Source organism: Lissotriton vulgaris, chromosome 9 (assembly GCF_964263255.1).
Source record: "Lissotriton vulgaris chromosome 9, aLisVul1.2, whole genome shotgun sequence".
Lineage (NCBI taxonomy): Eukaryota > Metazoa > Chordata > Amphibia > Caudata > Salamandridae > Lissotriton > Lissotriton vulgaris.
Genome location: NC_141697.1, coordinates 523,683,994 through 523,703,765, shown reverse-complemented (window position 1 = coordinate 523,703,765; position 19,772 = coordinate 523,683,994). Strand labels below are relative to the sequence as shown.

General features: G+C 40.0%; 1 protein-coding gene across 1 annotated transcript in view; it reads left to right on the top strand.

Annotated features, from left to right (window-relative positions):
* The window catches only part of LOC147690361 (uncharacterized), a 178,850-nt gene that overhangs the window by 133,685 nt on the left and 25,393 nt on the right, over positions 1–19,772 (top strand). Inside the window, exon 7 of the mRNA XM_086937997.1 lies at positions 19,495–19,559. Coding sequence (XP_086794123.1) covers positions 19,495–19,559 — 65 coding nt within the window. The remainder of the gene's footprint in view (positions 1–19,494; positions 19,560–19,772) is intronic.

Below are 19,772 nucleotides of genomic sequence, written 5' to 3'. Positions count from 1 at the left end.
TATTAGCTATTAGTGTCAACTTTAAAATAAATTCCTTCCTTAAAAGGTTAGCTAGTACAATCCTGACTAACATGTTGGTAGGATTAAAAAGAATGTTCTGACACATCACATCCCGTAACACTAAATTTATGCAACTGTGTGTCACAACATATTTATGGTTTTGCATCAACTGGGCAAAGTTGTGACTCTTCTGTTTTATATGCAAATTGCCACATTCCAGGACCTGCAGCCATTATGAACTTTCACATTTGACTCTATATGTATATAGCAAGTAAATCAAAACAGACTCAGTACAATACGCTTCTTATTATTTTACACTGCACTAATCTACTTCTATGACAATATTTTAGGTTTGGGGAAGCCCACTTTCAAACTAGCATCATAATGCACCTACAACACCATCTAATCTACATATTTTTAGTACGGCACAAATGAATATATGGGATAAAGTGCCCCTGCTGTACATTATAAGGTCATTGCAAGTCACCGAGGAGTTCTGTGACAATGTAGAAGAATTAAGCTGAATGGATAGCTCCTTTATAAGGTCATGGAATTACGAGGTGATTTGAAATATCCTCTTAATAAACGTCAGAGTGTGTTTTATTACTTAAAATACATGGTCACACCATCACCCTTCCCACAAACTGCTAAATTAAAGCAGAATCTGTAGGGCGACATTAAGCACACCAAAAAGCTGTTAGTAATTTGTTCCAAAATTATATTATATTCAGCTTAATCTTGTAGCTCATAAAGTGTAGAAACCCGCAGAGGGATTCTGCATTTACTTTCCTGTAATGACCTATAGCATGCAAAAAGTAAACTTTGCCATAAATATGTTCTTTTTGCTGATCACTGTTTAGTTCAAAAATACAGATCAAAAGAATGAAAGTCAGTTCTTGTTTCATTGTGCAAACTGCAACTGGATAGATGTTCTGTGACCTCTTTCACTTTGGCTGCTTGTTCTTGCTGGAGGCATTATAATGTCACAATTCAACAGTAATAGGGTTTTACAACTGTGTTGCTATGTCACTTCACAAGTGGCTAGAGACCTCACTACTTAACTGTAATAAACAATAAAATGAGCCTTGCATTTGGGAAAGTTAGAGCTATTGGCGTTGTAAATGACAATGTTTTTTACTTATTTTCTTTGTTTGCAGTGGAGTGATCATGAGAGAAAAAAGTGCAGGCTATACCATATTATAGTAAAAAAAAAAGATGCACAAACTTCACGAAAACAGTGTCAATAACATAGGGTTGACTTTCCCCTTTATAATACTCAGTTAGGAAATCTAACCAGGGATTGAAGAGCTATACAGTAGCTACACCCTAGGTTATGGCTGTGCTAATGTAGACCATTATGCAGAGTTTACTAAATGTGAAAGGTAAACTTTTAATTTCCTCAGCCATCTCGCTGCTGAGCCACTATGCATGGGCTGCAGTTTTTCCCTGATCATGTCAGAAACATTTGAAGAAGTCTTAAGCATTTGCTAAAAGATTTATCTAAGGCGTAATGATTTTCAAAGCCAGATTTTGCCACACCAGTGCTCCCTTCACATTGCAAACATATCCTGATAAATACTACTAAGGACTACAGGGACAGGGACATTCAGACACCTACATTTCCTGTCTGTGGAAGTGGAGTATTTTGGTACCTTTACTATGCATCCTAAAATACTGACTGAAATTAAATCCAAAACAATTTATTTGTATATGGCGGGCGGGGGCAGGGTGGGGTAGGTGAAACTCTACCCGGGTCACCTTGGTGGGGACAAGGTGTTGGCCACTGTCTGCATTTTTGTGACTACCAATAGAGGCTCTCTGGTGCGGTTTTGTGGGACAGGTGAACATTTAGAACATATGAGAGTGGCGGTGGGGTGTCAAAGGAAAGGCACAAACTTCAGTGGGAGAAAGCCTTGTGGGTTTGGAAGTGGGCATGACCGGGTCAATGGCAAGAGACCCTCTCAGAGCGCACCCTTAATACCTATGAATATTCTCACTGTCATTAACCCTCGATAGCCACTAACTCTCTGCTGAGCGCACCCTACAGCTCTTAAGGTGAGCACCCTCGGTATTATTCACACCATGTCACTCCCACTGTACAGTGTGAATTACTTTTATTGTAGACGGAATAGCTTTAAACATGATCACACTGCGGAAATCTCAGGGGGCGATCTGAGTACGTTTCAGAGAATATGTAATCATACAATGCTGTGCTCAGAGTGAATCATTCTCGCTAACTGAGTGTCTGTCTCTCAGTGGCCTGTCTCACTGCACAGCCTGGAAAACGCAAGGTGCCCTGCTGATCTATCTGAAAGGTGAAACTGGTCATGTACCTTGGGTGGGCCCAGTACTGCAGGTATAATGTCCTTGTAGCGCATGGTCTGTAGTGCATTCACCCCTCTTTTCCTAAGCCCCCCAACTCCCTTTCCTGTGTGGGGCAACAGCATGTGGCACTGGTTCTTACCAGAGATGTACTGCCGCCTACCCACGTCCAGGTGAGTCAAAATCACGTACCCCATGGTGACCCGTGTGGCCCGAGCCAGGCTCAGAGTCAAGGGTTTAGTTCCTCTGGTGGGCGAGAGACACAGATTCACTGACTGGGAGAGGCAGCAAAGCCAGTGACCTTCCTGAAGGCAGATCTACTGGTAGAAGAGGCACACTCTCCCGTGGGCAGAGGGGGCTAATCTAAAGGAAGCAGACCCTCCAGACGGCTGAGCTGTAGGCATGGACCTTGGGAGGGCAGACCCTCTGAAGACACATGAGCGACCTTGAAGCTACTCTGGCTTGTGTTTGGCTTTCCATCTTCGTCGGAAAGGTGTAGTTTCTTCTCTAGCTTACATTCTTAACTGATACTATGGGTCCTTGTTATTTTTATCTGAGGCATTGCGCCAGGTATCCTAGTGTCCGTGAAGCTATCGCCCACCAGGCCATGCGAACTTCTATCAGACGTGTGTGCGAACTTGTAAGAAGTGCTTGATGTAAATAATAATATTAAAAAATGAATTGGGTTACCCTAAACGTAAAATAAAAGACCATTGTGCGAAGCGTGGTTACCCCAAAAGCATAAGTGTGTGTGTGAATTACAAGAACATAACACAAATCGCTTTGTCCAAATTGCTTGATTACATTGAAGCACGCCAACTGGCACTGACCTACAGCATGTACTGTGCCGGTCCACGCGTGTTTGGTGAAAAGCCCTCGTAATATAAAAGTCGCAAGAGACATAAAAAAGTTCAAATTAGAAGAAATTTACCCCTACCTGAAAGAAGATTTTTACCAAAATAATAACCCAAGTGCTTTAAATCTTCAATATAGAGTTAGATCACGGAATAAATTCATCACCTTTTCAGATACATCTTTGGATTCCGATCAATGGTCATACAGTGGTTATCATCATTATTCCCAATACCCAAGAGCTCAACCACCTTTTTTTGGCATAGGCAGGTACCGAGGTAGACGGGGCGGACAAACATGGAGAGGATACAATCAACAAGGGGGCCAGTTCCTACAACAGGGTCAATACCAACCACCAGTAGCTTATCAGAATCAAGACCCAGAGCCCTTCCATACTCGGAGGAGAACATAGAGGCGAGCCAAAGAAATATAGGAGTATTGGATACATTTGAAACTATACCTATTTACAAAGTACACCCCAACAGAAACAGAATTGGCAGTGTTGTCTAAAGGCCTCTCTTTTGTGCCTACGGCTTTACAGAACTCAGTGGAAACAAAAACACAAGTCCTGCATTTTTTGAGAAAAGTAAGGCTTAAAGCTTTTTTTTTTTAGAGAGAGAAATGAAAGAACAGACTAATATAAGCAGATTGCGTAATAAATCCAAATTCATCCCAGAGAGTATACTATTACCAGCAGAGATCCTGGTATTTGTAGATCAGGTGCTGCGAGACCTAGACATATTACACAAAAAGAAAATCTTCCAAGAGAAGCCTGCCCTATAAGATCTATCAGAAAATTCAGCCATAATTATAAAACCGGCAGATAAGGGGGAAGGAATTGTCCTTTGGGATAAGAATACTATGATGAGGAGGTGATACACCAGTTATCAAACCCTATACATTATAGAATATTGGAAAACAACCCTACACTTGAACTAAAATCAGAAATTCTAGAAATTACCAAGGAAGGAGTAGAGGAAAGATGGCTGTGTCAAAATGAGTTTGATTTCCTGAATGGTAATAACAACAAAATACCAAATATTTATGTCCTACCAAAGGTGCATAAATCAATGACTAAGCCACCTGGTAGACCTATAGTGTCAGCTTGTGGTTTCCTACTGGAGCCACTAGCTAAATACATTGATACTTTTTTAATCCCCTTGGTTAAAGAAACCCGCTCTTATGTCCGTGATACCATGGATTTGATATCAAAAGTGGAAGGTCTGAATTACGATAAGGAGAAAGAGTGGTTGGTATCTTTCGATATCGAATCGTTGTATACCAATAAACTCCAAGACGAAGCATTGGCGGTGATGAGGTACATTTTAGATAAACGAGAGCGGCCTCATCAAGTCCCTACAGACTTTATAATATTATTAGCATATTTATGTTTAAAGAACAACTTTTTAAATTTTAAGGGAACCCTGTACTTGCAAGTATCAGGAGTGGCAATGGGGTGTAGTTTTTCTCCAGAAATTGCCAACCTGGTCATGTCAGAATTTGAAGAGAAATGTATCTATAGCGACACCAACCCTTTCAAATCTAATGTGGGGTATTGGTGTCGTTATATAGACGATATATTCATGATATGGTATGGAGAAGAATCAGAACTAACAGATTTTCATAATTGGTTAAATCAGAGAACAGCAGAATTTAACTTCACTATGTCCAAGAATCAGAAAAAGTTAAATTGTTTAGATTTATATATCCAACATGAGAGCGGTCTGCTGACAGTGAGTTTATATACAAAGACCCCGCTCGGAGTCGGGACTTCTGCTGCTATTAATTTCACTTGCCTGCCACTTTGAGGATGCTGCATTCAGCACGTTTCCAAGCCGATTTGGGGCCAAATTTAGGACCTGCGGGACTGCGAGGACCAGGTTTCCCAGCGGCGAGTGACCGGCCGCACCAGGGTCCTCTTCCCGCCCCGCCTCCCTGCACTTTAAATTGACTCGCGGCCCCTGCTTCGCGGGTGTCACTCGGAGTCAGGACTTCTGCTGCTATTAATTTCACTTGCCTGCCACTTTGAGGACGCTGCATTCAGGACGTTTCCAAGCTGATTTGGGGCCAAATATAGGACCTGCGGGACTGCGGAGACCAGGTTTCTCAGCGGCGAGTGACCGGCCGCACCTGGGTCCTCTTCCCGCCCCGCCTCCCTATTTAGCCACGCCCACTTCCGCGCTAGCGGGACGCGCGCCGGGCAAAGCCCGGGCCAAGGGCGTGCCCGTTGTAGCCCGTTACAAACCGAATAAGACCGGACCGGGCCCCCCCTCTAACACCCTTAAATAGGCGGCATCACCATCATCCTTAAGAAATTGGACCTTGATATAACTGTGAGTGTTTAATTATAGTGCACTGTTTAAGTAGTTATTTATAATGTCCACACGTGAAAGTAAAAGTAGAGTAGCGACGGGGTCACTATTGTTGGGTACTTTGGACAACTTTATTATAAGAACTAATTCCGTTATTGGAACGGAGGGTTTCGCAGGATTTGGCACTGGCTAAATGCTCGTCCGTGGGCCACCTTGCGAATGCCCACACGCCTGAACTTAACATTAGAGAGGGAATAATGAATTCCGAGGTACTCGTACACAGCCTCCCTAGCTCTCCAGATTCTTTCTGTACATTATCCGCGCCTATTACCCATTCACTAGTAGACACAGATTTAGAGGCTACCCAGATAACAGTTTTAGATAGCCCCCCGAAGGAAACAAATACTAGGCAGCTCCGGGGTAGACTGGAAGGTGCCATCTCTAAAATGAAGAAACATACTTCTGCCGCGACAGGAAAGATAAAATCTAATCCTTCTAAAGGCAAATCAAATCAAGGCACATTAACCCAACAAAGGGAGGCGGAACAGCAGAAAATATTGAGTGAAGGCGCCCCATCTATTCCGGAGCCCGTAAAATTAGCACAGGTTCACGGAGATGGTGTTAGTGCAATTATACCTGATACCCCCCATAGAGTAGAGAAAGACGTTCCAAAGGAGGACCAATTTGTATGTAAGCTGAAGAGTATTATTACTATTAGCCTCTCCCCTCTTGTTACTAGACTTGCTGGGATTGAAAAACAGCTTCTAAAGCTGGAGGCAGCAATAAGAAGTATTAAGAATACTGGGACTGCGACTCCTAAGAACAACTCCACGAGCAAACCTCAGATCAATTTGACTGCAGATGTTCAGGTAGTTCTTCAACCTGCACCTAATGTCGAGAAAACTCGCCCAAAAAGCATGGAGGCTCAGGCGGCTATGTGCGTGCCGGTGCTCCCTAATAAGTCAGATAATGAACCAAAAAATTAGCACCTATACAGGAAAAGGGTTCATACAGGGTGTTTGAGGAAATGCCCAGGAGGGCTCACAGTGTAAACCTACCTCCTGAATCGAGTCCCTATGTGGTTGTATTAACGGGGGTTCCAGAGTTACAACAGAATAGCCAAGAGACTTTTTCATGCCTGAAAAATAAGGTGGCATTTTGGTTTAATAAAAACAGACCATTACCCTCTCACATTAGGGCGGGAATTGTGATGGTGTGTCGGTTGCCCTGATTGGGCAATAGCCCTAAAACCATCACAGGGGATTGTGTAGTTGTCAATTTTAAAGATCCCCGGACAGTGGACTATATTTGTTCCTGGAATGACAGCTACAAAGAGTTTGGTTCCCTGATAGAGCCTCGCCCATTGTCTTTTTTTTACCCCCCACCGACCATTGGGATAATGGAGGGCCTTGGACCAAGGTAACTTACAATCACCATGGCAGGGCTGGTAATTATTATTCTGGATCACTAAATACTCAGTATAATCGTCATGCCAGGGTTGGTAATTATTACCCTAGATCACTAAACACACAGTGCCCCTTACTTCTCCAAAATAGATTTAGTACACTAGAGATGGTGGATTGACTGAATTTAAGTTTGGATAGCAAGCAGCGTAGCCCGCTGAAGCATAACAAGAATGGGGAGATGAGAGACATGGCGAACGATCTAATTAGGAATAATCAGGGCCCCATAAAATTGGGCACTCAGACATGTAGCACCACGCTAGGCACAGAAAATGGAATGGGGGACTTGGAACTTATGAGGCAAAATCTAAAATCCTCCCGTGACACACAGCATAGAAATCCTGATGGGGCAAATATACATATATCACCTACACTAAGCCTTAATAAAAGGGATTAGAGTGAGCTGACAAGTTTTGTTTCCTGGAATGTGGCAGAGCTGTCAAATAAATTAAATGACCTGGCTTTTTTGCCTTTTTTAAAACAATTTTCTATTGTATGTCTCCAAGAAACATGGGAGATGGAGGAAATACATATAAATGGGTATTGAACGTTCCACACGGCTGCAGAATTGTCGATTAGGGGTAGGAATAATGGAGGCCTCTGTGTTTACATCTCAAATACTTCTAGAGTTAGGGTTGGCAAACACAGTAGTACATCGAAATATTTTCAGAGGGTAGAGCTGATATTTGAGGGACAGGAGACTATTAATCTGATTAATTTTTATAACAATGTCCCTAAGGAGGAATTGACAAATGTATTTGAATGTCTTTCACGCATGATATTGAATTCTGATGTGGATTGTTTTACGGGGAATCGTGTTGTCTGGGTGGGCGATTTTAACTGTTTCTTGTGCCCTAACAGTCATGCAGATATATGTGGTTTAGTTAATGAGGAAGGCGATCCCTGCACCCATTTTGTTCATTCCTTGTTTGGGAACCTTGCAAATAACTTAATGATTGACATGGACCTAGGTTTTGGAAAAGAATTAGGAATCCCGCAGATTGATTTTGCACCTACATACAATGGTAGGGGTTGTAACTCTTCAATAGATTTTGTTCTGGTCTCAAATAGCATTTCGTCAAACGTTGCTAATTTTGAAACAGTCGGAATTGCAATTAGTGACCATTATCCCATTAGTTTCTCCCTAGATATTGAAGCAAACTACCCAGGGAAGAAGCGAACAGTAAACACCTTGTATCGCCATACGATAAACTTAGCCAAAAGAAATGGATACAAACTCAAATGGAATAAAATTGAGCCAGTAGGATTTGTCCAAAACCTAGTAAAGACTAAGTTAAATGATTTTATGGTCTGCCTCACAGAGACAAATGATGGTGCTGTAGTTACTTCGGCTTTCTGCAATATCACGGAGGAGATTAGTAAATCTCTCGAGGGACCACCGAGGAAACTAAATGGGGAAAAACCTGAGGGTTGATTTAACCATGAATGTAGTAAAGCCCATACGACCTTAAAAGCAGCACTCAAGGGAGTCCCAAAATCAATGACGGAGATTAAAAAAGCCAGATCTACTTATTACAATGCAATTAAGAAAAGGAAACAGGAAATAAAAAGGGAGGCGTGGAACACTCTTCACCAAGCTTGCCTTCAGAAGGACAATATAAGCTTCTGGAAGGCGGTGAATGCGCCATTCTTTGTAGAAAGAAAAGCTGATGTTGTAGAAGTAGCAATAGCAGAAGATGTCTGGATTTCGTATTTCACAGGACTTTATAAAAGGGACAACCTACCCATGGGTAGAGAGGTTGAGTTTCCTGGGGAAAAGGATGATGAGCTTGATGAGAATCCTATGGGTTTGTTCCCTCTGGATATTAGTTTTGAATTACACGAGGTGGAAGCAGCCATCTGTGAAAGTTCAGGGGGCAAAGCACCAGGGCCGGACGGGGTTCCTGTAGATATTTTTAAATCTAACACTAATTTATGGGCCCCTTTATTGACAAATGTTTTGAATTGTGCGAATAAAACAGGGTTTTTTATAACATGGCAGGAAGCAATAGTGGTCCCTATTTTTAAAAAAGGGGATCGCAATGACCCTAAATGCTATAGGCCGATTTCGTTATTAGGTTCTCTAATGAAAGTGGCAGGCAGGGTCATTTTAAATAGGTTGCAGGATTGGTAAGATGCCACAGGAATTTTATCAAATTTTCAATACGGTTTTAAAGCTGGATTAGGTACAGTAGAGCAAGGGTTAAATTTAGTAACAATCATTGGGAAACACGTGGTTGCAAAAGGAGATAAGCTGTACTTAGTATTCGTGGATCTAAGCTCGGCATTTGACTGCCTAAGCCACAAGATTTTATGGGAAACATTAACTGGGAGTTGAAACAAGTTTACTTAATTTTATTAAAGAGCTGTATAGGGGGGATTGGGGCCAAGGTTTGCTTTGGCAGCAAGGGGGAGTGCACCTCTAAGTTCCCAATTAAAAAGGGAGTTCGACAGTGATGCATACTGGCTCCTTTTTTATTTAACTTATATATTAACAGCATAGCATCCCATTTAGCAGAAAGTAAACAGGACTATCCCCAAATTGGAGGAGACCCCGCTCCAATTCTGCTATATGCAGATGATGCTGTGATCATGGCCAGGACCAAAGTGGGGCTCCAAAGGTCACTTAGGGTTTTTTCAGAATACATGGGGGAGAGAGGTTTGAAAATTAACTGTAGCAAAACTTTCAGCATGTGCTGTTCTAAAAAGAGGACTGCTCAGTGTAATATTTCACTTTCTGAGACAAGGATTTAAAGTACAAAGACTTTCTCCTATTTGAGGATAATTTTTGATAGGAATGTCACGTGGACTGCTGCTGTCAACGCTAGGAAACTTGCTTTTTCACGTGCAATTGGGGCCGTGAGGAATTTTGCTATTAGGCTTGGTGGACGACCTGTAAATATCCTATTGGACATTTATAGATCCAAGTGTGTATCCACTGTTATTTATGGAGTAGGGTTATGGGGGATTATGGATACAAGTGAGATACAGTCATGTGAAAACGCCTTTGTGCGATACCTACTAGCCATGCCTAAGTCTACCTCTACATATGTTTGCCATCAGGAGTTGGGCCTGACGTATGTAACTGATCTCATCAAAGTAAGCCCAATACTGTTATGGCACAAGATATGGGTCTCTAAGGAGACTGAACTGAATAGGGATACCATCCTAGACTGTATGAAATTGCAAGGGAGTCAAAAAATCTAATGGTTTAAATACTTGAAACAATTCCTAACGGATATTGGACATGTTGAATTCTTTGCGAGACCGCAGACCATGGCAGTAATGCCTAGAAAAAGGCTGAAGGAAATGTGTTTAATTTTCTTGGAAAATAAAAGGTTGGAAATAGAGGGCAAGAAAAGGTCGGTGATTCAAAACCAGTTAATGCTACAGAATCAGGGCATACAGCATTATCTAGTGTGCACGAAAAGTAGCTATACCCGGATGATATTGACACGGTTCAGGGGAGGAAGCCTCTTTAGACTAGTAACCTTCCCTGTTGCAAACACATGGTCAAGGACCCTAATCTTGTGTCCGTGTGATGGAGTTTCCCAGAAGTCCATGATACACTGCATATTGTTCGGTAAATATTACACCCTAATTAGGAAGAAGTATTTACTTACACTGTTCAAAAAATGGGGGCTTAAGCAATGTAAAACAGCTTTCCTGAGATTACAAATGCTGGAGGATGAGTTGACATTGTATGCAGTATCAATGTTTTTAAAACATATGCTGAGATTTAGACTATCCATGAACTGATTGAACATATTACCTTGTAATAATTCTGCTTCTGTTTGTGTCTCTGGTCTTAAATGGTTATGTCATTCTTGTATTTTATCTGTGTTTTAGGATAATGTAAGTTGTGCTGTTATGGATTCTCAAATTTGAACCCGAATAAAGCTACTTTTGATTTGATTTGATTTACAAAGCCCACAGATCGACACACTCTTTTACATTTTTCCAGTAGTCACCCCCGTACATTGAAAGAAAGCTTGTCATGTGGACAATTCCTCCGGGTGAGGAGGAATTGTACTAATAAGGAACATTATTTCCCTAACGCTAATAATTTAAAAGAGAAATTAATAGCCCATGGCTATCCATAGAGGTTAGTGAAAGTGGCCCTCAAGAGAGCATGGTATACTCCAAGAGAAGTGCTTCTCACTCCTAAACAAACATAAAAGAATACCCCTTTGACGTGTGTGCTCACGTTTGATCCAAAAGCGAACTGCGTCCAAAAAATTATTTAAAATAAATGGAAATTGATTGAGCCTTTAGGAATTCCAAATCCTCTCTTTGCGTTTAAAAAAGGAAAGAACATTCGGCAACAACTGGTGAGAGCAGGTAGACAGATCGAATCCCCCAAAAAAGACCTGAGAGGTTTACCCAGTTTACCTCCCGTGGCCGGTCATTATCGCTGCCAAAATTGTATGGCATGTAGACTTACAGAATATTCCAAACAATTGGATATTAATGGTCAGATACACCACCAAAAGGTATTCTCTAATTGCAATTCCAAAATGCATTGTATTGCATAAAAGGCCCATGTGATAAATATTATATAGGGCAAACTACTCAATCCATAAAAAAGCGAATACTGCAACACAAATCTAGGATAAAATGTAAAGTAGAAGGGGGCCCTTTAGTACAACATTTCGTCTCTTTGAATCACTCAAAAAACGATATAAAATGGTCAGTATTAAGTGTGATCGCGAGTTCATTTGGAGAAGAACTAATAGACTAGAGGCCAGACTAATAGAGGAATACCATACAGCTACAATGGGCCTGAATGATAAAGACGAGATCTGGCCTTTATTGCAAACATGAAGTTAAGTTGGAATAAGTTAAAATGTAGGCCTGGAGTATGTTTTAATGCTAGTCTTCGATGGGTATAATACCTGCAATGATGTACATACTAATGTTGCTAACTGCAGACTATGGGGTACTTTAGAACTTTAGATTGTAAGGAGTGGCGGTTCAATACTGGGTAATAAGGTTTGTGATGCACAATATGTTATTTGATTTAGGATTTTATTGATGTGAATAGTGGTTAGTTCTTTGAATGTATTTATTATGATTATTAAAGTTTTCCATTGAATTACCACTGAGAAAACTGGTAGAATATCTCGTAATAGAGAGTTGGCTTGTTTGCGTCAAGTGCAAATTATGAGCCTTTGCAATTGTTTTAAATATACAATGCGAGTCTGTCTTGTTTCCCCTTTGTTTAAATATAAAATATAAGTCCTTCTTCCCCGACGGTATTCGAGTGAAGCCCAATGTTTTTTTAGGGTTTTCACTATGATATATTTGCTGTACATTTTGAGGCATGTAAAATAAAAGATAGGGCCACAAAAGAATTTGTGGCTTATGATAGTTTTATTTAATTGCTGTTTTGGAGAATATTATCAGTCTTTCTTCGTAGCCTAGGAATGATTAGATTGGGCTCTTCTTTAGTATTTTTTTAGTGTCTTTCACGTCCGGATATAACGTCCCTTCCGCATCATGTGACCATATGCACGCGATGGATGCGGTGAGACGGTTGATTGATTCCAGAGAGTAGAGACCAGCGTAGTAAGGTAAGATTGAAGGGACTTTGTTTAGATAAGGGGTAGTCTCGGCTTTGAGTAAGATGAGACTTAGCAGTCCTCTTATAGTCGTTATCGGTTTTGTTCACAGAAAGGCAGACCCAGCGGACTTACTAAGTGCGGAGGGGGCGTCCTAGTACATTTACTTTATTCCCGTATACTAATAAGTAAGTGCCACTATTGTTAGAGTTACATTTACAGCCACAGGAATACATTGTGAAGTAGATTTATGTAGTTCTTTTCGTTTCAATTTCACGGTCAGTAAGAAGACATATACTGGATGTAATTTAAGAAAAGGCAAAACGTAAGACAGTTTACATTGTTGGTTATCCGGAAGGATTTCCATAGGTACGGTTTCACTTTCATTCAGTCTCGAGGGGACCGAATTAGGTATTGGGATTCTTTTCTTTAATCTCCAAAAATAGAGAGTTTCCCAGGGACCAGAAAGGACTTGGTATCAAATGATTATCAAAAGAAATCCTTTCTGTGTATTAATCTTTCAGTTGGTGACCATGAGGCCTACACGTTTAAATCAATACCTGTTACTTTGTGACTGTAGTATTAGGTAGATATTAGGTAAATATTAGGATTCCACACTAGAATATCATTTTTGTTACTCTTAATTTTTTTTATTTATTATAGGGAAACATTTATACTTAATAAAATCATTGTTAAAATTGCATTCAATTGGTACTGTGATTGGGTGCTCTGGTACAATCTTATATACTATCTAACAATTCTGATTTACGGTATCTATCTCAGAGTCACTCCAAATTTAAAATCATATACTTTTATACTCACAAATTAAATACAAAATACATACAATTCATATACATTAAAGACAGTGGGACTTTTTAATGTATATGAATTGTATGTATTTTGTATTTAATTTGTGAGTATAAAAGTATATGAAGTAACAGGTATTGATTTAAACGTGTAGGCCTCATGGTCACCAACTGAAAGATTAATACACAGAAAGGATTTCTTTTGATAAGCATTCTTTTCTTTAACACACTGCACTTTCCATTTCACCCTTTTGCTTAAGCTTTTCCACTCGTCACACAAAGGAATATTTATAAGCACTTTAAGGTTTTTTAAAAATGTATTTGGCCGCCACTTCAGTAAGCTGTAAGAAACCTGATTATATGTTCCTATGCATACTTCTATATGTAAAAATTAACATATATTTTTTTATGTAAATATTTACATTCGGTGAATAAGGGAGATGAATAAGGTATTTTGATTTTGTAGGTGATTCTGTTAAAAAAAGTGGTTACTCTGATGCCCAAGTCCTGATGAGGCCCGAAAGTTGATGGGCTGAAACGTGTCGACAGAATATTTGAAGACACCCATGAATCTTAAATCATACGAAATAAGTTAGGAGTATTGTTGGAACAATTAAGGCAGAAGTTTATAGCCTTAAATGTTCTACTGATAGGGTGGTCTTTTGTTCAAGGAATGCTCGATATGGAACGGTGCTAAAAGATTAAATAGTAGGGCTATGAGAAACAAAAAGTAATTCATATACTTTTTCTGTCGGTGTTCTTGTGTAAATATTGTGTATATATATATATATATATATGTTTACATAATGTAAATATTTGTACATATGTGTACGTAAGAGTAACGTAATCTCTTTTTTTGTGTCTTTATTAATACGTGAAAAGTATAAAAAGAAAAAAAGTAACAATAAATAAGTACTTTGCTATCAAAAGTATTTGAAAGCTGTTGTGGAATAACCTTTGGCTATTGATTCTCTTTAAATAGTAAGATTTAGTCTAGAGATTAGTATCGTGAGGAATACTTAATTGAAGTATCTCTTCAACTTACTACGGTTCGGTTATTTACCCCAAGGCATTATTGTTTGTTTATTTTTGTGTATTGACCCAGATGACAAAGGGTTACTTTGGGTACCCCCTGTTTAAATACGTAATATAAAAACTGGCATTGCAAAACTATAGAGGTGCTCAAACCAAAGGGAAAATACCTTTTGTGAAAGGATAGTGTAATCGGCCTATTCTCCAGAGGAGAAGCAAAGCACCAGAAGGTGGAACATAGAGTGCAAAAACACCATAGAGTAGCAACCTTTTGCAAGTGACTCTTTCCTTAACCAATCAGTAGCATGGGACAGAATGTACGCTCAAATACTGAATACAGCATGTCTTCCAGACAGCGCATGTGCTGTCTATACTCAATCTAAAAATAGAAACTGTGATTTTAGGCTTCTTGTATTTTTACTCACCATAAATACACTGGTGCTATTGCTGCCAGTGTAATGTAGTTTTTTTTTTCTTCTGATTTATATATAGCGCGAACTTGACTCAAAGGTATCGGGTATCAGAGCACTTTACATGAGCACCAGTTTTATTACAGAAGGACACATTCATTTTTGTTAGGCGAGGAGATCAGGGGCCCGATGTAGGTAAATGGCATTTACCGATTCGTAAATACCGAATTTTACCGATTCGGTATTTACAAATCGGTAAATGCCATGTAGGTAAATATTCGGTAACAATTACCGAATCGTTAAGATTCGGTAATTACCGAATCGATATTTACCGATTCGGTAATTGCCATTGATTCCTATGGGCCTTCAGGCCCATAGGAATCAATGTCAATTACTGAATCGGTAAATACCGATTCGGCAAAATTACCGAATAGTCAAGGGTGGCAGGGTGTCACTTTGACACCCTGTTGCACCCCTGATTCAGGCTTGTGTGCCATGTGACACACATACATGCCCTTAGGGCGTACATGCACAGATGTGCATGTACACTGGAATTTGTTATTTACCACGAAATATTATTTCGTGGTAAATAACAAATTATTAAGGACCTGTGGCACTGTTTTCAGTGCCACCTACATGTAGATTTTCCGATTCGGTAAATTTACCAATTCGGTATTTTACTGAATCGGTAAATTTACTGAATCTGTACAATTCAAGCCCCCTTCGTCTAAAACTCCAAATACCACATCTGGCCCTAAGTGATTTGCCTAGAATCACAGGATGTTGAGCGTCGTCGCTGAAAAACGAACCTGGTTTCCTAGATTTGAGGTTGATCCCCCGAGCCGTTAGACCACAACCTCTCTTTACATAACTAGTTTCATTTGTTTAATATTTTCAGGCACAAAGAAGATTTTGTTTTAAAAATATAACCCAAAGTAAATAACATGAATTTGCACAAGCATTATTGTCTGTGTTCCCCATCTATGGCAGCCTTGGCCATTGTACCGCTGGTCCACCCTTGCCTCCAGTCACATTGTGGGTACAGTAATGCTTCTGTCCATTGTGCACCCTGCCTATTTCTCACTGAGTCCCTCACCCCTGACAGTGCTGCTAGAAAGTAGAGCAGGGAACACGGAATCAGGGAGATAGTGGCACAAAGCAGGTAGGAGTGGGTAAGCGTGAGCAGCAGAGATCAGAACTGTGCTTTGAAAAACATAATTATTTAAATGACATTCTCAGAGCAGTTAAGTTTAAAATCATGTTTTCTTTCACAAATATAAAGGTGATGATTATAAGTTGAGTAGAGTGAAACTCCCATGTGGAATTTGACTACGCCTAATTGTAAGCGTGTTTGTGTTTGTCACTAAATCTAGGCACTGGAACATCAGACCTGACTTGCCCCGTAAAATCAGAGTGGAAATGGGCAGCAGTGCAGCCCATCCATAGTCCCCAGCTCCCACCCAACCCACTAGTAAGACATCGGAGAACAGGTCATCTTGTTTCATGCATGACAACATCCTGCTCTTCACTTTCCCAAGGGCACAGGCCACCTCACACACATTTACTATTTACTAAGAGCTGGTTGCTAATATGTATTTTAAACTACACAGAATTGGGAATTCCTTTCAGAATTCTGTCTGGTAAATTTGGGTTTGCACAGCTAATCTCTAATTTGTGGGTTTTTCTTTGTATGAGGCGTACATGTGTGCGAAGATATCAGTCAGAAATGGAAATTCCGTCTACCTGGTATATGCCCATCTCTCTTGTTATCAGGCCCTAGTTTCCATTCCAGCAAAAGTCACAGTTCCTATGCCTTCTCTTGCACACACAAGCACTACTGCTGTAATCCTGTCCTGTATTCACGTTTCATTTTATTTTTGAACTATCTTCCTGTATCAACCTATTTTCTTTCTTTGGCTTTAAAGTTTCCAATGACTGCCTCAAATCAAATCCAGTATTTTCAGATTTTCCCTTAAGACGATATTGTAAAACAAACAAATGTGTCAACGTAAGCAAAAGCATGGCATTGATTATGCTTGCACACAAATAATCTGGCATTTGTTTATGATGTGATTATAAATCCTGTTACAAATTCCTTGCACTACACAATGTGAAAATGGAGTGATATGAAGTGAAAGAACATGATATGCAAGAAAAAGCAACATCCTTATTTCCATGCTGTCTGATCTGATTCTGACTTTCTTTACCACAGCACACTCCATGTAACCCATTCAGAGAAAACAAATAGACAGACGTGAATAACATGACAAAGTAGCGTCCTGAAAAGTGGAGGATATTGTGAAACACATGTCGGCTAATCATTAATGATATATAATTTTCATTGAGAATTGTACAGAAATTGATTAATTGGAGGAACAAATTGAATTTTGATTAATTGAAAATAAACAATTACCTTGTCCAAAAGTTGAAAGTTGTGACTCTCTTTATCAACTTTATTTAGGTTCAGTCAAACATAAAAGTACACAGTGCAAAAGCGTTAATAATACATAAAAACATAAAAGATTAAAATCACAAACCATTCAGTACAAATGTATAAAACCAAATTATAGTTATAATCATCGATTAACAGTGAGTTACCTCAATTCTAAGACTAAAAACAGAGGAACGAAAAACTCAAACGAAGTCCTTAAAAGTGGACTCATAAAGGTTTAGTTGTCACCTGGTTTGTCTAGGCTATTTAATGGGTTTGGTAACTCAATAAGCAATTACTAGGGTAAGTAGAGTTAAAATGTGCACTGCAGTAGTTAAGAGAAAAAAATTGTAAAACAGTGAAACATAAATGGGTGTCATTTAATAATGTATTTCTCCCAACAATTTGTGTCCTAATATGCCAGATCAAACGTAGATAGTTGGAAATCGAATATACTATACAGGTCCTGTTAACTTACTTACATATTCTTAGGGCGTTATGCTGATCTGTGAGCCCAAGAATCCGGCAAAGAGGGTCTATCCAGCATGCTCGCTGCTTTTATAGGCACAGCAAAAAGATAATAATTGTTCCTTGCTTTCCACTACGTGGAAGCCCATGGGCCAAGATTAGAGGATTTATCTTTTTTGTTCCAGGAGTTTGTAACAGAAGCTAATGGCAAAACCCCAAGCCTAAATTTAATACACAAAGTTCTCACCAATGGAACATTAACATTATCCAAAAAATCTTTAAAATCTTGACCGCATTTAAAAGACAGATGTGCATCTGTAAGGCTGCCCGCGGCAAATATCAAAATTCTTGTACTAGTATAAACCTCATAGTAGCCTACTTTAATAGTTTCCCTGGCATTTGCCGGAATTGATGCAGGATGCCGCCAATATTCAGTCAATTCAAGTTTGAAAAAACAGGTTTTTTGCATGGTGTAGCCAAGGGATTGTTAGTGTCCACTGATTCATCAGTATCTCATTAAGACAATCTCTATGTGGGGCCAAATCCTCAGTTGTCCATAATCTAATAGAATAACAGATAGGTTTTAAGCAGGCTATATCTGAAATTTGTCTTGGGTTTAAATCAAACCTTAACGGTAAAAGCGAGGCACTTTTCGGAAGTCTCAATAGGGTTTTAAAAGTAGTAATTCACAGTGAGAGGTGTAACTTTTAGTTTTTATATGCCGTCTCCTCGAAATAGATTTTTAGTTGTAAGTTGAAACTGAAAATCTATTTGAAGGAAAAGAATGGGAACATGAAAGAAGATAAAAGGGTGTAAAGAAGCTGTATACATTTTTCAGGCGATTATTTCTAATTGTGTAGGCAGTTTATTTGAAATGCCAGTAAAATATGTATCCCTTTAGTAAATATTTAGGAAAACGGGACTGAAACAATTCAATGTTTTGCCTTTTTGCCCGAGTTTACTTGTCATTGTATTTAGTGCCTATTCTTAGAAGTTATTAATAACATGGAAATCTTCCTCCATAAACCCTCTGTATGCAATAAATAGGTTGATAGAATTAGGTGCATCAGTCTATAACCTCTTTGCTGCGGCGGCAATTCCGCCACAGGGCTAGGGGGGAGGGGGCCGCGCGGCGCTCCCATGCTCGTGACGGAACCGCTCCGTCACGAGCCTCGAGTGCGCTGTTCTTGTGACGGAGCGGTTCCGTCACGGCCCCGCCCGCTCAATAGAACGCGCCGTGCAGGAACGAAATCAGTGCCACGCAGGGGCGGCGGCCGGGCCGTGATGGAACTGCTCCGTCACCAGCACAGTGCGACCGAGGCTGGTGACGGAGCGGTTCCGTCACCAGCGTGGAAGGGCTTAAATGTGAAAAAGTATTCCTTTGTCCTTCTAAATAATGGAAAATACTTATTTTGTCAATTATCTGCATAATTATGGGCAAGGTGTTTTGTTCTACCCCCATTTTATTTGTGGTAAACTGTAGCTCCAACTATGAACACAGTTCATGGGCTGGTCAATGGCAGAGTCTGATGTGTATGTCATGTATATATTAGAAACCTGATCATCATTGGAAACCAGTCCCAGTTTTAGGGCTAGGGTGTAGATGTACCCTAAGGAGCCTCACCACTGAGGCACCACACTGCCCTGTACAAGCATCAACTCTTACCCCAGCTCCTCTTCTTTGCTGGTCAAACAACAGCTGTGGTTTTTAACAATTCAAATAAGAAGCTGAGCTCTTTCTGAATTGTTTTGCTTCATTATTTAATTCTATATATTAATTGTTTTGGTTGTAATATGTGTATCATGCTGAACAACCAAATGTCTTTCTCCTGTGCAGGGTCATCAGGACAAAGTTGCAGCGGTCTCGCACCCAACAAGTTCCATCTTCTGCCTACAGCACTGGTGAGATAAACTTATTTTAATTACACTGTTAAAAATATCTGTATATGCTGAATTAAACTCATGAATCCATGCACATGTAGGGGCTGTTTCGATCTTGGAGGCTTTCCGAGCGATAGTTGGAAGCTTTCTGACCGTGGTCGGAGGCTCTGCGACCGACATGGTCAGTTGGAATGATCGACCGGTTCACGCTCCGACCGCCGACATCGTAAAATG